The following is a 20,367-nucleotide window of genomic DNA, read 5'->3' as shown; positions in this document are numbered from 1 at the left end:
TATACTGAACTGTTACTATTTATCACATAAAAAGGTTTTTAATGCACGGGTTAAAAATAATTATTAATGTTCGGTTAGAAAAATATTTTAGATATAAAAATTGAGTGTAACTGTGATTTCAATTATTAATGAAATTAATATGCATATGTATTTTATATTATAATATGTACAGAACCTAATTAATAGGCTTACATTATTATGATGGTAAAGGAAATTAAAGTTTTATGGAAACATAAAATGAGTTTTAGACTCAAACACATAGTTTTCGAATTAAATTAAATTTAATTGTGTTAAAAGAAAAAAATAATATTGGACTTTTAATTTTATTTAATATTTCTCTTTACGATTCAAATAGTAGTAACACTGTCGGCTTTGGGTGTCTAGTGATATTTACTATTCCCGCCTGATCTGTTATTCCCTCGATTCTCAGGAGGATCAAGTCAGTCCGTTTCTGATTTATTTGCGGCCACAGAAGGCCATTAACGCCAGTTTTTTTTAAAACTAAACATCAAACGCTGAAAGATAACCTAAAAATAAAACCCATTTTTGACTATAACATAAGTAAATAATCAATTAAAATATCAAATATGACTGACCAAACCAGTAGTTAGCAAACATTTACTATAGTGTGTTTCCAATAGTCAGTACTGTGTTTGAAATGAAGTCCCTCCGCGGATGCTCACAGTCGGCAAAGTGTAGTCGTATGTGGACATTGATATTGACAGGCAACGATTGCTTTTGTAACTGTTAAATTGTGTAATTTGAAAAAAAAATTTTTATAATAAGTTTAAAAATATATCTACCATTGTATGTTAAAGAAAATGTACAAATATTTTTCACTTGTGATATATACTTATGTTTATTTAAATTATAAAGTTTAAACTAAATATTTTATTTTGGAATGTTGATTGTTTCATGTTTATCATAACGTTATCCCATATAAATGTAATGTGTTGTATTCAATAAAATGTTTCGACAAAAAAGTGTGAATGGTTTTCTTCATTTCAAATTCATAAGTTTGATTTGGTTTTTTGACTCATATGGGAATGCTGAAGCCAAACAAAAAAAAAAAGGAAATCTCAGTTGCCACTAACAAAATATATATTCTTACGAACAAAATCTTAAAATTCAACATACCTTAAACAAAACATGAAAACAAAAGTATATAGACTAAACAATATTTGAAACGATCAACTTCTCATTATTTTTTTTGAGGACTCGGTCTTAGATACGAGTTAGCGTTTAGCGTCAGCGATGACGAACCATGATATGAATCAGTGGAGGTCCCTCGAAGCGACACCGGGTCGCGAGACCAACTCATCCTTCGGGATCTGGACTGCGATAAAATCGAAGTGCCGGAATCACTCGAATCTGAGCTCTCCGAATCCGAACAGGATTTTACGCCGTCATCGCAACCTTGAAAATATGTGTCCGACCGCGACAGGGTACTTGTTGAATACTTAAAGTTATAATCTTTAGGATCTGAACGTGTTTTCCCTATTCTAACTTCAGATACCGTAGTGTCTAATTTCGGTGGACTTATTGGAGTAATAACTTTTTTTTTACTCCTATTCGTTGCGTCCTCATCCTGACTAGATGACGAAACTTCGCTTTCGGTATCACTCACTTCAACATTCATGAGTCTTTCAGTATTTTCGTTCAAATCGTAAACTTTCTGTACGTTAACACTTCCGTTTCCAGTTTTGGTTCCCGAATTGGTACGTTTCATACGTTTCTGTTCATTGTAGAACACTGGACTTACATCAGGCAATATTGCCGGTATGCTCGATTCTATGTTCGTGTACGCAAGATCTTTAGACGAATGTCCGACCGGGCTACTTCTACAACGACAAGCGCTTTTATGTCCTAAAATATAGGTATAACAGATTTGCAGTACACATATTCCAAAAGCTATCATTAATACTATTCCAATATAGAAACTCGGAGTCCAATTCGAGTTTGCACGTTTGTAGGATTGTGTGAGCGCCTTCCACGGATGCCATTTGATTAAACTATGCTCTCTGGTATTAAATAAATTACGGCGGGATAAGCCTTTACCGTAACTTTGAACCGCAGCTGCTATTCTCAAAACTCCGCCATAGGCCGCGTACAATGTCTCGTCAACTAAATGCGGAGCTAAATTGCGTTTCATCCAATGCCACATTTCGTTATTGAAAGCCACAAAATCAGAATGACGGCATTTTCTCGGCGATTTCTTCAAAATACATCTTGATGCTGTGGCATAATATTTTAAAAGAGCGTTCTCGGAATTCGGTGATGCCAAATTCAATAGACCACCAGACTTAAAAGGTAACGCTATCGTTGTAGGAGATATAGAATTATCAAATTTTGGATTCGGTAGATGTATACAAGAGTTAGTATCACGTTTCGTTACTAGACTTGAACATGAATCAGAAAATTTTCCTGGTCCTACGATGAGCTTAGACACAGTGAAATTAGTCCAAGGAATATTACGTTCTGGTTCTTTCCACCCTAAGCCTCCAGTATTTAAGTATGATTTTATTTCCTTAAAAAACTCTTCCATCTGCCTTGCTTTTCTGTACGGGATGTATCCAGCGTAATAAGCAAATCGAATCGATGGTAAAATTTCACTCCTCAAATGCGCTCCTATTGTATCAAGTAATGACTGTTTCAGTATGCGCGCTCTGTAGGGTTCGACTTCATTGTCTACATATTTTATTGCTTTGCGAAAATAACGAAGATTATCATTAATGTACTTGGAGTTTATTTCAACTGGTTGTACTACTGGCGGCATGAGGTCTTCAAATGTTTTCCTAGTTTCGAGTTTCGCAAGATCATCTTTACTCCAACATTCATCTCTTGTGCCTCGATTATAAAATAATATACTACCAACATTGCCATCTATTACTTTTATAAATATTAATAAAACCATGAAAATTATCATTGAGTCTAAAATTTATCAAAAATCATTATTTATGTTAGATCATGTCAATCAATTTAAAAGTTTCGACTAACTGTCATTTCAAGCATGTATAGCAAAGTCAATAGGTACCTATTTAATTTTGGTTTTTCCTTTGAATACTTTGAGAGCATTCTATGAACTTACTTTTATAAATAAAAATATAAATCACAATCATTATGTATGTATGTTGTAGTAATTTAATCAACCATAAGTGCAGAAGTCCTAAATAAGTAATTGACTTTTTTCTGAAATTATTTATTAAATCAGTTCGACTTCATGACTTAAACCAGGTAGAGGTATTCATTTTATTATGTTATAGGATTTCATTAAAGATAAATTTTATATTAATTTAATCTTCGGTTCAATTTTAAAATATAGGAAATTATTTGATTGTCACTGAGGCTGCTTGGCACCTGCTTGGCTGCTTCAAGCTGTCAAACTCAGTTCAACAGCTGTCAATTCTTCATTGAAATTGAATCAAACCCAATGAAGTAGGAAACCTATGGAAATGAAACGTCAACGAAAATTTCGTGCCACTGTGACGTCATCTGGCCACAAAACATGGCGGCTTTAGTGCTGTACAAAAGATTTCAATGTTATCAGGTTTTATCGATAAACGTTCTTGGCTCATTTTATTTTAAATATTGTTGAGTATTATTTAATTGTAGAATTTATACTTTAATGGGAAGTAAGTAGGTATATTGTTATGTGCAAATATGATATGATTTAGATGGGTAAATCTAAGACAAGTTCGTCCTTCGAATTTGCCAAGTAAACGATATGATGATTTTTAAAACTTGCTACACTGATTTTATAAAGTTGTCGTTTGTCGCAAAACATAAAGATATGGCGTAGTTCAAAGCCATCAGCCCATTTCTAGCATGCTAAATGTTATCGTATTTTGAGTACGTGTTTTTCTTAGACTATTACAATCTATTTTAATTGTTTTGCTGACTCTAAAGTCCGTAACATACTACCGCAGCGCACCCCAAGGAAGGTGCGCCGCACCATTTGAATCACTTTCGCTTGAGAGTGATTCAAATTTTAAACTTATCAAGGGACCGCGTGAAAAAAAAAACACCTACAAAACATTTATTAATTAATTACAAACGTCATTCCTTGTGACTTCCTCTCTAAAATCACTTAATTATTAAATATTTAACAAATTTACAATAGTGTTTTACTCACTGCGGAATAAAACTATTTTATTTAAATAGTTCCGAAGAGATTTTGTCGGTAGCCTTTTTCCCGAAATATCTAAACAGAATGTCTAAATATGTTTTGATGACATATTTTAAAGTGGTATTTATGATTAGTGTCATGATGAATAGATTCCGACCGAAAAATGGATTTTTCGGATGAGGGCTCCATAATGAATTTAAATACATATAGATAATAGTTTTAGGGCATCGACTTTCTTGAGATCCTATAAAATACGTTTTAATTATTATTTTTGTATGTTTTAAGCATGATAAATTATGAAATTTTATATAATCAATCATATTAAATCGATATCAAAGTCAATAAATAATGTACAACCCAAAACAGAGGGCCGAACTGACGTGACAATGACATTTGGCGCGCTAAACATGGCGGATTTTCGGCCTCATTAGACGGAGACGGAGATATTTACGTATATTCATGTTTCATTTTATGTACGCACTGAAATACTGTTATATTGTTTTCCTGCGAGTTAAAGTGCTGAGTAAGAACGAGATAGATATATGTTTATGTATGTGCCTTCAAAATGGGTGCTATTTATATAAGCAATTGTACATATAGAACAATATGTCGTGTCCCTACTATATAGGTCTATGCATAGATTATACACTTAATATATTTGAGATAGATGCGCAACTCTCATTTTTATTTTTGCTTTAGTTAGAGCCCGGGACAGCAGGCGTCGCTGCTGTCGATTATTAGTCTCCCTACCCCCCACCAGGTGGCTTTTTTAGTAATTTTAATATTTTTTATAATAGGCATGATGACAGTAGTCAAGTATCGCCAAAATATTAACTGATCTAATGAAACAGGATTCACGGATTTTGAAAATTGTATTTATTCTCATATTAATGACGAGATTGATGATTTATTTGTTAAAATAAATCTACAAAATACAACAATCAGCCATGATAGCTTAAACACCAATCAGAGTGAATTACGTCACAACTTAATAAACGTCATCTTGTTTCGTTTGAGCTTGCTCGCGATCACTGCAATCTTAACAAAAAAACTATTGTTTTCGCATTACCTGTCGCTAAAATACATTTTATAATCGTTGTTTATCATTTCCACAAAATACATCAGCCATGGAACAAGGATTTAACAAGGCAAATTCCGCTAATTTGCCTAGAGTTGATTCATTGATGGTCGGAGAGTTCCTAGCTTCAAATAAAGACTTCTGTTCAGCAGAATTTAGAAGCATCAAAACTTCTATGTAAGTACATTAAATCTTCATAACTTAATCACTATTTTTAGCGTTTAAAATGTCTACCTACATAGGTATATGTGCCGTTTGGGTATTAGGTTTAGGTTATGTTATAAAATGTATTGTTTTTATTATGTTATAAAAAAATAGTTTTAAACAACTATACCATATTAAATGATATTGCTTACATATAAATTTCTTTGTTTTAGATCCTCAAGGCCATCTTATGGCGATGACGCTGTAAGTTATGTGCAGCTGAAACGCGAAGGAAGTCTGTGCACCGTCAAGGCAAAACTTTGCCCTGAGCATAAGGTCCACGCAAAATTGTACTTAGTAACACTTATAGTCGACGAAGAGGATGAAGTAGTGAAATCTGTGCAATGCCATGGCTGTGTTGCTTCGCAAGGAGGCTGCAAACATGCTGTAGCTTTTCTCATGTGGGTCCATCGCCGAAGTGAGGAGCCTTCCTGTACATCTGTGGAGTGCTACTGGAGAAAATCAAAGCTATCAGGTGTTGGTACCACAATAAAATATATAACTTCTAAACAATTATATAATGGCAAACCAAGCTTACCATCAAATAGTGGTGTGTTTACAAAATTTATAGAAGAAGGGAAGAAACGTAAGCTTAGTGACTGTGAGGTACTTAAGTATCAAGCAGACTATTTTCCTGATACATTAGAAAGATTATCAATGCATAAACTGGTACAGAAATACAAAGAAAAATCCTGTGACACCTTTTTTGAAAAAGTTGTGTTAACTAATGAAGATATTATAAAAGTTGAGGAAGCAACTAGAGAACAACATAAAAGCTCGCTTTGGTATGAATTGAGGTATGGCAGAGTGACAGCTTCACGAGCTTTTGAATTCAGTAGGTGCAAAACCACTGATGGCACCTTGATTTCATTGATAATGGGAGGGAAAATTCCAGATACATGGGCCATGAAACGCGGTAGAATGTTGGAGAATGAAGTGAGGCAAACAGTAAGCAGCATACTGGGAAAAAAAATAAAAAAATGTGGGCTAATGCTTTGTAAAAAATATCCAATAGGCATGATGACAGTAGTCAAGTATCGCCAAAATATTAACTGATCTAATGAAACAGGATTCACGGATTTTGAAAATTGTATTTATTCTCATATTAATGACGAGATTGATGATTTATTTGTTAAAATAAATCTACAAAATACAACAATCAGCCATGATAGCTTAAACACCAATCAGAGTGAATTACGTCACAACTTAATAAACGTCATCTTGTTTCGTTTGAGCTTGCTCGCGATCACTGCAATCTTAACAAAAAAACTATTGTTTTCGCATTACCTGTCGCTAAAATACATTTTATAATCGTTGTTTATCATTTCCACAAAATACATCAGCCATGGAACAAGGATTTAACAAGGCAAATTCCGCTAATTTGCCTAGAGTTGATTCATTGATGGTCGGAGAGTTCCTAGCTTCAAATAAAGACTTCTGTTCAGCAGAATTTAGAAGCATCAAAACTTCTATGTAAGTACATTAAATCTTCATAACTTAATCACTATTTTTAGCGTTTAAAATGTCTACCTACATAGGTATATGTGCCGTTTGGGTATTAGGTTTAGGTTATGTTATAAAATGTATTGTTTTTATTATGTTATAAAAAAATAGTTTTAAACAACTATACCATATTAAATGATATTGCTTACATATAAATTTCTTTGTTTTAGATCCTCAAGGCCATCTTATGGCGATGACGCTGTAAGTTATGTGCAGCTGAAACGCGAAGGAAGTCTGTGCACCGTCAAGGCAAAACTTTGCCCTGAGCATAAGGTCCACGCAAAATTGTACTTAGTAACACTTATAGTCGACGAAGAGGATGAAGTAGTGAAATCTGTGCAATGCCATGGCTGTGTTGCTTCGCAAGGAGGCTGCAAACATGCTGTAGCTTTTCTCATGTGGGTCCATCGCCGAAGTGAGGAGCCTTCCTGTACATCTGTGGAGTGCTACTGGAGAAAATCAAAGCTATCAGGTGTTGGTACCACAATAAAATATATAACTTCTAAACAATTATATAATGGCAAACCAAGCTTACCATCAAATAGTGGTGTGTTTACAAAATTTATAGAAGAAGGGAAGAAACGTAAGCTTAGTGACTGTGAGGTACTTAAGTATCAAGCAGACTATTTTCCTGATACATTAGAAAGATTATCAATGCATAAACTGGTACAGAAATACAAAGAAAAATCCTGTGACACCTTTTTTGAAAAAGTTGTGTTAACTAATGAAGATATTATAAAAGTTGAGGAAGCAACTAGAGAACAACATAAAAGCTCGCTTTGGTATGAATTGAGGTATGGCAGAGTGACAGCTTCACGAGCTTTTGAATTCAGTAGGTGCAAAACCACTGATGGCACCTTGATTTCATTGATAATGGGAGGGAAAATTCCAGATACATGGGCCATGAAACGCGGTAGAATGTTGGAGAATGAAGTGAGGCAAACAGTAAGCAGCATACTGGGAAAAAAAATAAAAAAATGTGGGCTAATGCTTTGTAAAAAATATCCAATTATAGCAGCATCACCTGATGGGATCTGTGATGACAATATAATTGAAATTAAGTGCCCAACGAGTGAAAAGACATATAAAAATTATGTTATTAATGGGAAACCCACAAAAAATACTATGTGCAGATGCAGCTACAAATGCTTTTGACAGGCTGTAAAAATGGTTATTATTGTGTAGCTGATTACAAATATAATGAAAATAAAAATGTTGATATAATAGAGGTGAAATTTAATGAACAATATGTATCTGATTTTGTCAAAGTGTTAATTTCTTTATGGAAAGATAACATGTATCCTATCTTATGTCAAAGTGCAATTTAATTATTGGTACTTTAAAATAAAACAGCTTTAAATTAATCTATAGTTTTATTTAATCAAAGAATCTTGTAAATTAATTAAACCACAGGCAATGGTAATAACATCATCAAGTACTTTGATAAGATTGTGATTTAGACATGCATGTGGCTTTAACATGTTAAATTCTCTCAATCGCCGAATCACTCGCTCTACATGGATCCGCAAACTAGCAATTTGTTTGGTTTCCCTTGCTTCAGCTCTAGAAAGTTTTTCCCCTGTTGTAACACTTGGAGGTCTTACTAGTTGCACTCTCTCTCTGTGTAAATATTGCTCCACATGCTTAAAACCTCTGTCAGCCATCACACGCATGCCTGATTGCAAGCACTTTACAAAGTCACAAGATTCCACTAAACATGTGTCTGTGATTCGACCTCCAAAACCAGGTGAAATATAATTAACTAAACCATTGGGAGTGCAGGATACAAGATACTTAATAGTATTGGCCTTTTTATATTCTGACCATGTCAGCGACTGATGCAAGGCCTTTGAAGGCTTTTGTACCTCTATTTCTAAGCAGTCTATGATACAACTGACATTATGATATTTATGCCTAAAAGCCATAGGTAAATTACTTTTTATGGAATGTTTATTTAAATTAACAAGGAAAGGACGCATGACACTTGCTAATAAAGGTATATTTTTAAAAAATATTTTGCTAGCATGACTTGGAGTCATTGTAAAGTCATCAGCAAGCTCTCTAAATGGGTTATTTAATCTAATTTTCTTTAGACACATGAGTATATTGTTAGCAGGAATCTTTGTATGTTTTTCTATTAAGTCAATTAAGTAGTAACAGCTTTTAGGAACCCCAATGTAAGAACGCGGGCTCTTTGTAATTTTAAACAAGGTACATTGCAGAATTTTAGATTCCTCCTGTTTTTATCATCTTGTATCATCTCACTGCAGTCTGATATAGATTTCATTTGGAGAGATACTGTTGATGTTGATGATTCTCTGTGCATTACAGATGATGTAAAAGAAGTATCACTATCAGATTGATCTTCGGGGGATATATTTGCCTTGAAGGTTTATGTAATTTGGATGTCCATGGCGATGTGAAATTTCCTCTTATAACTTTAAATGGTGACGTAGAAACAGAATGGGTATGAGGTTTCAAGGGTGATGTCATCTGATTTTTTAATTTATTTTCTGTTTGAACGGCTTTACTTCTAAACTTGTGAGTAATAAATACTTGAATAGACTTATCAGCAGTTCTCGAGGCAATGTTTTCTGTTAAATTTTCTTCTTTGTTGTCATGCAAAACTAAAAAGTAAAAATAGCAAATTATTAGACACAAATAAAATGCAGGACTTAAGAACATACCTAGGTAAATACAATCTGCACTTTTTTACAAACAATGAATCAAACAATGTTGACAAAGTATTTAGTAGTTATTTTATAATTTACTTTTTCCTTAAATGAATGTTTTAGTGGGTTAAAATATTAGATATATATATGACAACAGACAATTATTTTAATGGTTATTGTCTGTATTGATAAATTATGGTAAATAGTAAATAAAATTAATCTTTAATATATTGAAATCTAAACACATAAGTAGGTACCTGAACTGCTGGATGAAGCTTCTCCAAGCTCTAAATGTTTATTAGTAATGCTTTTTTTCTCCAAACTTTTTTCAAATTCTTCAATTAGTGCCAGTCTTTGTTTCTTGACAATGTACGGTCGTTCTTTCGTATTAGCTGTTCGTTTTCTTCTATCTATCTGGCATTCAAATTTTGTGGGAATACAGCCTGGTTTCATGCGAACTTGCGACACCGAACCCATTACATGATATTCCATATAATTGTCCATATCATGTGGTAACTGGAAAATGAATAAAGCATTCATTGAAACAAAGATTACTCGTTATTCAAGAAATATATTGTACTCACAGAAAATATTGATCTTATGAAATTTTAGACCTCAATTAAGGTCACGCAGCATTGTAAAATTTACGAAATATGTACAAACTTACATCAAAATGATCTTCACAGAAATAAATTGAAGAATTTACACTTAAACCTTTTGGATCTCGCCGTGCAAGAGTCAACCATTTATATCTCATTGTTTTGTTATTTGGGACGTAAACAAATAACTTTTTCGGGGTTTTTATAGATGTATTAGTGCACCGAGGGACCACACAACACTTATACACTTTTGAATTCATATTTATTACGCAAAATAACTTGATTTAATAAACAAGCATCTAATGTTTACTATTGACGTACTGAAGTTTATCGAGCTGTGACGTAATGACAGACGCCATGACACTGAACAGCGTTTTTGCGCGAAATAGAAACTTTAAATTTAAATTTCATTTTATTGCATGAAAACCTTTATTTTCTGCAGAAATATGATATATTTTTGATTTAATAGATACTTCTGAATATCATAGAATAGATTTTGAAAATTAGTCATCATGCCTATTAACTCTCTTTATGAAAAAATCTTATCGTTTAGAATCGCTGAAATTCCCGGTAGTACTTATGAAATATTAAAGAACGTTTGATTGTGTTCAGCATTCTAATCGATAAGACCTTTTCATACAGAGAGAAAACAGTTTTTTTAAATAAAAAGCTGTAATTCTCTGTAAGCTATTTAATTTCCCTATATTACAAACAATTTACTGTTAAAAGATAGTATGAACGTACAATTGTATAAAATTTCGAATAACAATAACTCCTCTAGATTAATCCTACTAGAGTACTTAATAACATTAAATCGAAAGTTATCTAAAAGTTAATTAAGTCTAGATAATCAAATCATTCAATGTCACTTAAGTCATTTGTGCGAAATATAAACATGTCAGCTTTCCATTACAAACATAGTAGACAATTTGAATTAAATTTAATAAATTTGTTTCTTAACTATAGCAGTTCTTGCTTAAAGTTGATCGTGACAGATCATGACCTTGTATGAAAATATTACATCTATAAACACTACCTATGCTTCGTCATACAATAATTGTCATTTATACTAGCATTGTAGAGATAATACACACACTAAAGTGAATACTAAATTATTCTTAGCATTCTTATAAACATTTAGAAATTTAAGAAACGATTAACCCACAATCATGTTCATAACATGTGACATTTTGTTCTGCACAAACGTTTTATTACATGATTTGAAAAACAAAAAATGTTTAAAAAATGTAATGATGATTTAAAGTACTCTTAAATATTGATAGTTTGTACTTAATGACGCTTATAGTAATCTTAGACATGATTACATTAGTTATACTTTTATTCCCTATCTAAATTATTTCTATTCTGACGTTTCTGATGCTTTAGCTTTGGTAATACTAGATGAAACAAACAGCAGATTGAAAAAAAATCATCTTAAAGTTAATTACATTCATTACAAACCATTAGTTTACATTTTGTTACAAAAGAAACTGATGTTCGTTACATGCAAATGAATTATAAACATACACATGCAAACATAAAATGTAAATTTATCTTTTAATCCAAATTAAATGTACACTAATATTACATCTAAATAATAGAAAGGGTTTCCAAAATTTTTATTGCACTCAACAGCAGACGAGCACGCAACCCGGCCCATGATAAGTGGTCACCAGTGCTTATAAACTTCAGCAGTGCCATACGGGTTGCTGTCTATCACTTAAGTTTTAATAAATTATTAATATACTCAGTCACAAGCATATTGATTTCACATAATGAAAATGTAAGAAACATAATCATGTTTGGGCATTTTCATTTATATCTGCTCATACAGAAAACACAACTTAGCAAATATATTCCACAGTTAATCTAAATAATTGCAAATAATGCTTTTAAAGACCGTTGACTTTTGATCATTAATTAAAATCATCTTCTCGTAGAATTTACAAAAGGTTATTTACAAAAATTTATATCAGTATTTTCATATATTACTAACTTACTAATTACAACTATTCAAACGTAATACTATAACTATAAGAACTAAACAACCTATTTTAAAACAAAATTGGCATCAATTTAGTTCTTATGAACTATTTCAATTATTAATTTATTAATTATAAACATATTTAAAAAAAATTAAGATCCCTTGAGAGTTCACGTTCCTTGCTGAATCAGTTTCTCTTCTGAAACGGAGAAACAAAGTATCTTAAGTATGTAACAAATATTGAAAAAATACGACCATGAAAAATTTAGTGTTAATGTAATCTTACTTACAAATTAATATATTACATAACACGTTCTGGTTCAAATATAGTGCATCAATCTTTTCATGTTTCAGACATTTTAGTGCTCCTTATAATTTTTCCATAAAATTTTGTCATTATCAAACCTTTGTCTACAAAAATAAAAACATTATTTTATATTGGGTAGAAGGATGAACGTGGTCACAGGCCACTTGGTGTAACTTAGTTATCAAACACCAGGAAACAAAACGTGAATGCCATCATCTAACTTTGGATGTGAGATCAATTGTGCTGTATTTTATTTAAACAGGAAAGCATGACTGATTGATCATTCCAAAAAACTAGTTCGGGCCCACTTGACAATAAGCATATAATACGCTGAGTTGCAAAACATAAATACTTCCACCCACTCGAGACAATTTTATTATCTGAGGTGTGTGTGTGATAGTACGAGACTTAATACCGACTGTTTTGATCAAAACTTAACATATATGATAGCTAGGCAGCAGAAATAGGAAGGACCATTAGTTGGTGCTAATTCATTTAATTATATTATGAATAATAATTCTGTTAGCAAATAATATACCGGGAAAATAGTGTAAACTCACCGTTATCAAGGCATCCGAAATAGCATTTCATTTTCGATCTTCGAGGCATGCTGATTTTTAATAATAAACATTCTGTAAGAAATGAAAATAGTTACACAGGCTTACGAAACGCTAACGAAGAAAAAAGTATTGGAGCCAAGTTATGTCTAAAGAGAATTCAAAACAGAGTTTCTCAATGTCTAATCGTCTAATATTCTCATAAAGCTAAAAGTTGCTCTAAATTAATACTACAACGTAAAATAACTCACACCAAGACCAAAAAAAAAACGATTTAAAAAATTAAATCGTTACGACATTTTGAAAAATTTTTTTTTTTTTGAGATTGTTTTACGGCCCTGGAATTTTGAAAACTTCAAAGCAGTGTTTCCACTTACGTTTTTTTTAACACATTTTACCCTAGTTTCTTTTGAATTTACCCTAAAATTTCCTAGACAACTTTCATAAATCCTTTATATAGAAAGCGTAAATAAAATACAGAAAATAAACCACAGCATATTATTTAATGTAGGTATATATAATATAAACGCCCCCAGAAGATCATAGATCTATAGGATTAGAATTTTCAAGGAAGTCGACGCATTGCTTTTATATTCTTTTGCTGCACAACCTAACACTGTTCGGTTCTAAAATTGAGCAATTGTTTGCTGGCAAAGTTGGGAACTTTCTATGAAGCAAGCCGTTCAGGGTTTCATTAGAAAGCCTGTTTCTTTTGTCAGTTTTTAAATTTGAGAACACTGAATAATCTTTCCACCTCAGTCTTTGAAGAAGGAACTGCTAGCAAAAGTGAAATGACAATTACAAGGTTTTCGTAAATGAAATTACCATGATAATCTTTCATGGTACATGAAGTAAGTACCTGTATATTACAATACAAGTAAGTTCTGGTGACATCAACGAAAATAGGTAAATAAAAATTTGGCGGATTATACTTATTGGGATTCTGGGGAATCCCTAAGAAAAAGCAGTGGCTTAATCTATGATTTACTTTACTAGAGGGTTACTGTTGAATCAAACCTTTATAGTTTTTATACACAACTCTGTTTTATTCTTTTACTTGTCAACTCGACTTAATGTCATTCTCTCTCCATAAAATAAAATGTTCATTGTTTTACTTTAATTATCGTTTATTTTAAAATTCACAACAGTTACTAGTATAGGCTTTGCTTTTTACCCCGAAATATCCTAAATCCTGGTATTTTTTAAATTGTCTTTATCATCCAAAATATCAGCTATTTTTCCCTAAAAAAGGGAGAATTCCCTAAAAGTGGAAGCACTGCTTCAAAGTACGCTACATTTTTTATTGAGTCAGAACTCATATCTGCCATCTAGTGAGTTTATTAGATCATTAATGCCTAAAAGTTACAAAAATGACGTCGCCACAGGAGTAAGATGACGCTAGTTGTATGTTATTTTCCTTTGTATGGGAGTTGCACCCAATCTCAGGTGAATGAAGTTAGCCCCTCAAAAAAAAATTTCTTTCCTATTTTCTACTTATTTTCTATTAATTCGTTTGTTCATCATTTGTTCTTGATTGTTCACTGTTAATAATTGTTTGTTCTGCATTGATTTATTTTAAAAAGATTATTAATAATATATGTACAAGTTAGCCCCTCGATTGCAATTTTTAATATTTTTTGGTCCTTAATGACTCGTAAATATTCATTTTCGATTGTTCTTATATAAAACACGTTTGTTCTTTTTCGAAATTACTCGTTTTTTGTTTAATTTACTATTTGTATTAGTTGATTAAATGTATGCAAAATATGTGTACTGCGCATGCGTCAACTATAATGCCTAAACTTTGTACCGTCTACGCGGTTTTAATCGAGAGAAAAAAAAAACAAATATAAATCCTGAAGGAGCAATTGATTGGTATGTATACAGTTTAATTAAAAAAATTAAAAAATAAATAAATGAAATAATGTACATTGGCGTAAAGTTAGACCAAATACATTTTTTCCATCCTCCTACCTATCGTTATGAAGGTATAAAAAAGATTAAGTCAATAATATGTTCATTATTTATCTTTCAACGACTAAAAATGAGATGTGTTATATTATTATACCTTTGCCATCTTGTAGTCAAGGTAGGTGTAACTGTCAATAATTAGTAACACTCACAGATCTCATAATCAAATAACAATATCAGAAAAAAGGAGAATAGTTAGTTAGTTAGTGGAAGTAGCCAAAATGGGCAAGTGGACCTCAGTTCCTATTACATAAGGTACTAGGAAGTTTGTGATAATGAAAATTTATCACAGTGTAATATCACTTACTTACTTTAACAGTGAAGGAAAACATTGTGATGAAACCTGCACACCTAAATGTTCTTAGGATTTTCTTAGGTGTGTAATCCACCAACCAGCACTAGGCCAGCGTGGTGGACTAAGGCCTAAAAACCCTCTCAATGGTAGTGGAGGCCAGTGTCCAGCAAGGGGATATATTATATGGGCTGATGATGATGACTAGGAAGTTACATACTACTACTACTACTACTACTACTACTACTACTACAGTACACATATAATCCTATATATTTACAAACTATAAGTTTGTTGGGTACCTAGAAATTGCTAACATTATTTCATATTTCCAGATGTCCAGCCACTTGAAAATAGGTGTAGTAATGACAAAGTTATCCAAGTAGCTCCAGCACAGGAACACAAAGGCAAGGCAAGTGTGTATTGCCACATCACCCCTAAATATATCTGAAGCAAGTACAAGTAAACAATCAGAACCAGCAAAAAGAAAACTGTTGTTCCTGAGGACAAATTTGACAGTGATGAGTCAAATGCACCAGCAACAGAAGGATCAACAGTTGACTATGAGTCATCTCTCTATATCTCCACTCCATCAAAGACTTGTGCACTGCAGACTATAGCTCTCAAGAAGACTAAAAAAGTTGAAAAAATGAATGTGTTAACAATTTTATCTAAAGTGAAAAATAAACCACGTTTATATATTGGTCTTCCACAAGAATTATATTTCATAATAGGCTTGATTGAGAAACATACAAATGTTTCTGAACAAAATATTATATTATGTTTGATGAGAATAAAATTAAATAGAACATTCTCTCAATTGGCTGATGATTTCGATCTATCTGTAAGTCAAGCAAGCAATATATTTTTCAACAAACTCCCAGAAATTGCAAATGTAATATCACCCCTTGTTAGAGTATAAAAAAAACAATACAATAAATATATATGCAGGAAGGATAATTGATGTCAACTTGGTGGAAAATAGAAAGTTTTTAGATAGTTTGCCACCTACAAGACTCTTTAATTAAATAAGTAATCCTTACTTATAAATATGAATTTTTGTAAGTATTTTCACTCTTCATTCAAAAACTACTGAACAGATTTTAATAAGACTTCTATGCTGGTCTTGAATGGCTAGCAACTCATTATTATTTTGATTCTGTTTTCCACAAATGTGCTAAATATGGGCTTATATATATGAAAAGGAATAAAGATTAATGTTATGTAACCTTTGTACCTGTATGTTAAGAATAATTTTTAAATAAAACATATTTAAATTGAAATATTATTTTTATTAAATCACATTCACTTTGTACACATCAATATTTTGTACTCCCTAAAAGGAAAATAGGTATGAAGATTTTTTTAAGTATTTAACATTACATTTTAGCGTAAGATTAGAAAAATGTTATTCTTCCAAAAAGAAACTACATTACCTAACAACTGTGCAACTTACTCGGGATCAAAATCAATACTAATTATAGTGACCTGATTATTTTTTTCAAAGTTGCTGTTTGCTACACAAAAGTAGCAAGTTTTACTTTTAGTATAATACATATGCATTTGAACTTGTGCATAATATCTTTCTTTAATTTTTTTTTGCCATTTTTTTTATGGAAACAGCATTACACACTTGCTTTTTTGTAGATCTATCAAAAAAACATAATTTATGATTTTTTTTAGCATAGTGGGCAATACCCTATTATTCATATTAATTATATACGGTGATGCGAAAATTATTTCTTTACTGAATTATTTAAGAATGATAGGCATAATATAATATTTTAATATGCTATCTTTGTTTATAATTTTTAATCTATTATTTAAAAATAAGTTATCTATAATATTTTTAATTTCTTTATTTATCGGGTGGTCACAGTCATTATTATAAAAATAGAAATTTTGAGGAAATACAAATGTTTAATACAAATTATTTTGATAATCGAAATAAATTAATATCAATCCAAATTTATATTTGAACTATGAAAATTGTATGGTATGTAAACAGAAATATATTTTATAATTATAATGATTATTTATTCCATGCAGTGTCGGTTAGAGAAGCTGTGCAAATTAGAATAAATTCTAATAAAGAATAAGAATAAACTTTGAAGAGAAGAAAAGAGCTTTCTTCGAAGCTCAATTCTACAAGGTATTCAATCAGATAGCTATCTATCTCTGTCTTTCCTGTATGAAATTTTGGTATGTCGAAATATTGGATAAATCCAGCAAAGCTAAATAGAGTATTTACCTAAAAAATATGTTTATGCTTAAAGTCACGTGTTTATGTTATTCGAAAATATTAACCAATTTTTCAATCGAAGATTAAAACAACATTAATACTGAGAATGAATATTTATTTATAAAATACACATATATGTTTTGACGACAAATTTTGCACGATAATTAAAATTATATTCATTAATATTCATTTAAATAAATATTAATTAATCTTCTTCTATAACTCATAGTCAACTGTTGATCCTTCTTTTGCTGGTGCATTTGACTCATCACTGTCAAATTTGTCCTCAGGAACAACAGTTTTCTTTTTGCTGGTTCTGATTGTTTACTTGTACTTGCTTCAGATATATTTAGGGGTGATGTGGCAATACACACTTGCCTTGCCTTTGTGTTCCTGTGCTGGAGCTACTTGGATAGCTTTGTCATTACTACACCTATTTTCAAGTGGCTGGACATCTGGAAATATGAAATAATGTTAGCAATTTCTAGGTACCCAACAAACTTATAGTTTGTAAATATATAGGATTATATGTGTACTGTAGTAGTAGTAGTAGTATGTAACTTCCTAGTCATCATCATCAGCCCATATAATATATCCCCTTGCTGGACACTGGCCTCCACTACCATTGAGAGGGTTTTTAGGCCTTAGTCCACCACGCTGGCCTAGTGCTGGTTGGTGGATTACACACCTAAGAAAATCCTAAGAACATTTAGGTGTGCAGGTTTCATCACAATGTTTTCCTTCACTGTGAAAGTAAGTAAGTGATATTACACTGTGATAAATTTTCATTATCACAAACTTCCTAGTACCTTATGTAATAGGAACTGAGGTCCACTTGCCCATTTTAGCTACTTCCACTAACTAACTAACTATTCTCCTTTTTTCTGATATTGTTATTTGATTATGAGATCTGTGAGTGTTATTAATTATTGACAGTTACACCTACCTTGACTACAAGATGGCAAAGGTATAATAATATAACACATCTCATTTTTAGTCGTCTCTTCAATCTCCTTGACAATAGTGAGTCTTTGCCGTTTCACAAATGCAGGTCGAGGTTCACTTTGAGTGAATTTTCGTTTTCTATCTGCCCGACAATCGAATTTGGATGGTAAACAGTTTGGTTTCATTCGAATTCATTTGATGGAGCCCATTATCTTGTATTGCATATAATTCTCAATGTCGTTTTCCAGCTAAAACATGAAATAATTTTCCAACACTTTCAATACATAACCTATAAAAAAAATATTAAAATGTTATTTTACTAATGTTAGGAATATAATTTCGACTGTGTAAAAAAGTTATTATAATGTATACCTACATTATCTCTTGAAAGATAAATAATGAACATATTATTGACTTAATCTTTTTTATACCTTCATAACGATAGGTAGGAGGATGGAAAAAATGTATTTGGTCTAACTTTACGCCAATGTACATTATTTCATTTATTTATTTTTTATTTTTTTTAATTAAACTGTATACATACCAATCAATTGCTCCTTCAGGATTTATATTTGTTTTTTTTTCTCTCGAATTTTTTTTTTTTTTTTAATTTATTGAAAGCATTGGCAACACGGCCATCAGCTTAAACTAATTTTACAAAAAAATAGTACATGAACTAGAACTTACAATAAAAACACAAATAAAAGAAACAAACCAAACCAAGAAACAATTACAAATCATTGAAAACAACAAATTAATGACAAAATGAATTGCAAGAACTTACTATAAAAAAAAAATAAAAAATTACAAGTTTTCTTTCAACAAACAACAAAAAAAGAACATGAGTCGTTATAAAAAATAATTAAACTTGCACATAAGCAGGAGACCTATGATACATTCATGAATTATACATTCATAGTCGTTCTATAGTGTGAAGTAATATGATTTAAAGTTCTTGGTAGCACAGAGTCCAATCTTCAAATCGCAGAGTGCAGGCAGTTACGAAATAATATACCTACTAACACACTTTTATATATTAGTATTAGTTACGTCGATGTTTTAGAATATATTATCGAAATCACAGTTTTCTTATTTTTTATTGTACTTCACGAAGTGTCAGACATTTCTTCACTTCTTCTTATTATGACAACTCTTGTCACTTCTTTCTATGTATATGTTTTTGATAAGGAGTTTCTATATCCATTAACTCCAACACTTTCCCTAAACATTTACATAGTACACAGTCCTAGTGCCTGGCGTAGAACTGCATATGACGTACGAGGTAGTGATTTGGTAAGGATGTCTGCGACTTGATCCTTTGTTCCGATCCGTACAACGTTGCAGATACCCTCAGTTACCAATTCTCTGACGTAGAAATGTCTGAGCCGGATATGCTTCGTTCTCTTGTGAAACTCGGGGTTGTGAGCAAGACGAACAGCAGCTTCATTGTCCACATGCAGAACCGGTACGTCCGCAATTGTAGTCAATGCCTGGTATAGTCTAGCAAGCCACATTAGTTCTCTGCCAGCTTCACTAGCTGCCACAATTTCGGCTTCTGTAGTGGAGATAGCGACCGATGTTTGTCGCTGACTGATCCATGAAACTGTGCCTCCAGAATAGCGACAGATCACTCCCGTTGTGGAACGTCCGGTTTCTGGATCACCTCCGTGGTCGGCGTCGCTAAATCCTTCTAGGATTCCAGGTTTGAGACCAGCTTTATATGAGATCCCATGCGAAAAGGTACCTTTGATGTAGCGCAAGATACGTTTTACCTTGAGCCAATCTGTCTTTACAGGTTTCTCCAACTTTCTTGAGACAACTCCGATGGCATAAGCAATGTCAGGGCGAGTACCAACCATTAAGTATGCCAGAGCACCGACAGCTTCT

At 32.0% G+C, this 20,367-nt stretch overlaps 4 protein-coding genes and 2 long non-coding RNA genes across 8 annotated transcripts; 3 read left to right on the top strand and 3 right to left on the bottom strand.

Moving 5' to 3' along the window:
* Positions 1–832: 832 nt before the first annotated feature.
* LOC114249977 (uncharacterized) lies at positions 833–2,995 on the bottom strand. The gene has a single exon (XM_028183712.2). It carries the CDS (start codon positions 2,924–2,926, stop codon positions 1,202–1,204), a length of 1,725 nt encoding a protein of 574 aa, XP_028039513.2. The 5' UTR covers positions 2,927–2,995; the 3' UTR covers positions 833–1,201.
* A 1,933-nt stretch (positions 2,996–4,928) lies between these two features.
* On the top strand, positions 4,929–6,464 carry LOC149501541 (uncharacterized). The gene is made up of 2 exons (XM_089733034.1): positions 4,929–5,381; positions 5,582–6,464. Exons 1-2 carry the CDS (start codon positions 5,254–5,256, stop codon positions 6,462–6,464), a joined length of 1,011 nt encoding a protein of 336 aa, XP_089589160.1. The 5' UTR covers positions 4,929–5,253.
* A 282-nt stretch (positions 6,465–6,746) lies between these two features.
* LOC149501540 (uncharacterized) lies at positions 6,747–8,275 on the top strand. Its single transcript, XM_089733033.1, has 2 exons — positions 6,747–6,881; positions 7,082–8,275. The coding sequence occupies exons 1-2, from the start codon at positions 6,754–6,756 to the stop codon at positions 8,064–8,066; spliced, it is 1,113 nt and encodes a 370-aa protein (XP_089589159.1). The 5' UTR covers positions 6,747–6,753; the 3' UTR covers positions 8,067–8,275.
* Positions 8,266–10,697, bottom strand: LOC149501539 (uncharacterized). 2 transcript variants are annotated; one of them, XM_089733031.1, is made up of 3 exons: positions 10,251–10,697; positions 9,841–10,099; positions 8,266–9,538 (listed from the first exon to the last, which is right to left on the bottom strand). In XM_089733031.1, exon 3 carries the CDS (start codon positions 9,008–9,010, stop codon positions 8,285–8,287), a length of 726 nt encoding a protein of 241 aa, XP_089589157.1. In that variant the 5' UTR covers positions 9,011–9,538; positions 9,841–10,099; positions 10,251–10,697; the 3' UTR covers positions 8,266–8,284. The 2 variants fall into 2 exon arrangements, with proteins under 2 accessions (XP_089589157.1, XP_089589158.1); XM_089733032.1 differs by having other exon boundaries at positions 9,016–9,538.
* Positions 10,698–10,858: 161 nt separating this feature from the next.
* LOC149501538 (uncharacterized) lies at positions 10,859–13,869 on the bottom strand. The gene is made up of 4 exons (XR_016324208.1): positions 13,282–13,869; positions 13,034–13,105; positions 12,457–12,577; positions 10,859–12,365 (listed from the first exon to the last, which is right to left on the bottom strand). It is a non-coding gene; the product is annotated as an uncharacterized LOC149501538 (long non-coding RNA).
* Positions 13,870–14,474: 605 nt separating this feature from the next.
* On the top strand, positions 14,475–16,576 carry LOC149501537 (uncharacterized). Of its 2 annotated transcripts, none has more exons than XR_016324209.1 (2): positions 14,475–14,905; positions 15,629–16,576. It is a non-coding gene; the product is annotated as an uncharacterized LOC149501537 (long non-coding RNA). The 2 variants fall into 2 exon arrangements; XR_016324210.1 differs by lacking the exon at positions 14,475–14,905 and adding an exon at positions 14,916–15,256.
* Positions 16,577–20,367: the final 3,791 nt, after the last annotated feature.

Source organism: Bombyx mandarina, chromosome 15 (assembly GCF_030267445.1).
Source record: "Bombyx mandarina strain Sakado chromosome 15, ASM3026744v2".
Classification (NCBI taxonomy): domain Eukaryota; kingdom Metazoa; phylum Arthropoda; class Insecta; order Lepidoptera; family Bombycidae; genus Bombyx; species Bombyx mandarina.
The sequence above is the reverse complement of the archived record's forward strand: the minus strand, read 5'-3'. Positions and strand labels throughout refer to the sequence as shown.

Bases quoted from the DNA above. Each gene is read 5' to 3' on its own strand.
- LOC114249977 (XM_028183712.2), bottom strand. From the start codon at position 2,926: ATGATAATTTTCATGGTTTTATTAATATTTATAAAAGTAATAGATGGC.
- LOC149501541 (XM_089733034.1), top strand. From the start codon at position 5,254: ATGGAACAAGGATTTAACAAGGCAAATTCCGCTAATTTGCCTAGAGTT. The intron at 5,382-5,581 runs GTAAGTACATTA...TCTTTGTTTTAG, and splicing joins AGAAGCATCAAAACTTCTAT to ATCCTCAAGGCCATCTTATG.
- LOC149501540 (XM_089733033.1), top strand. From the start codon at position 6,754: ATGGAACAAGGATTTAACAAGGCAAATTCCGCTAATTTGCCTAGAGTT. The intron at 6,882-7,081 runs GTAAGTACATTA...TCTTTGTTTTAG, and splicing joins AGAAGCATCAAAACTTCTAT to ATCCTCAAGGCCATCTTATG.
- LOC149501539 (XM_089733032.1), bottom strand. From the start codon at position 10,442: ATGAATTCAAAAGTGTATAAGTGTTGTGTGGTCCCTCGGTGCACTAAT. The intron at 10,100-10,250 runs GTAAGTTTGTAC...TTCATTTTCCAG, and splicing joins TCTGTGAAGATCATTTTGAT to TTACCACATGATATGGACAA. The intron at 9,539-9,840 runs GTACCTACTTAT...TTTACTTTTTAG, and splicing joins AGCTTCATCCAGCAGTTCAG to TTTTGCATGACAACAAAGAA.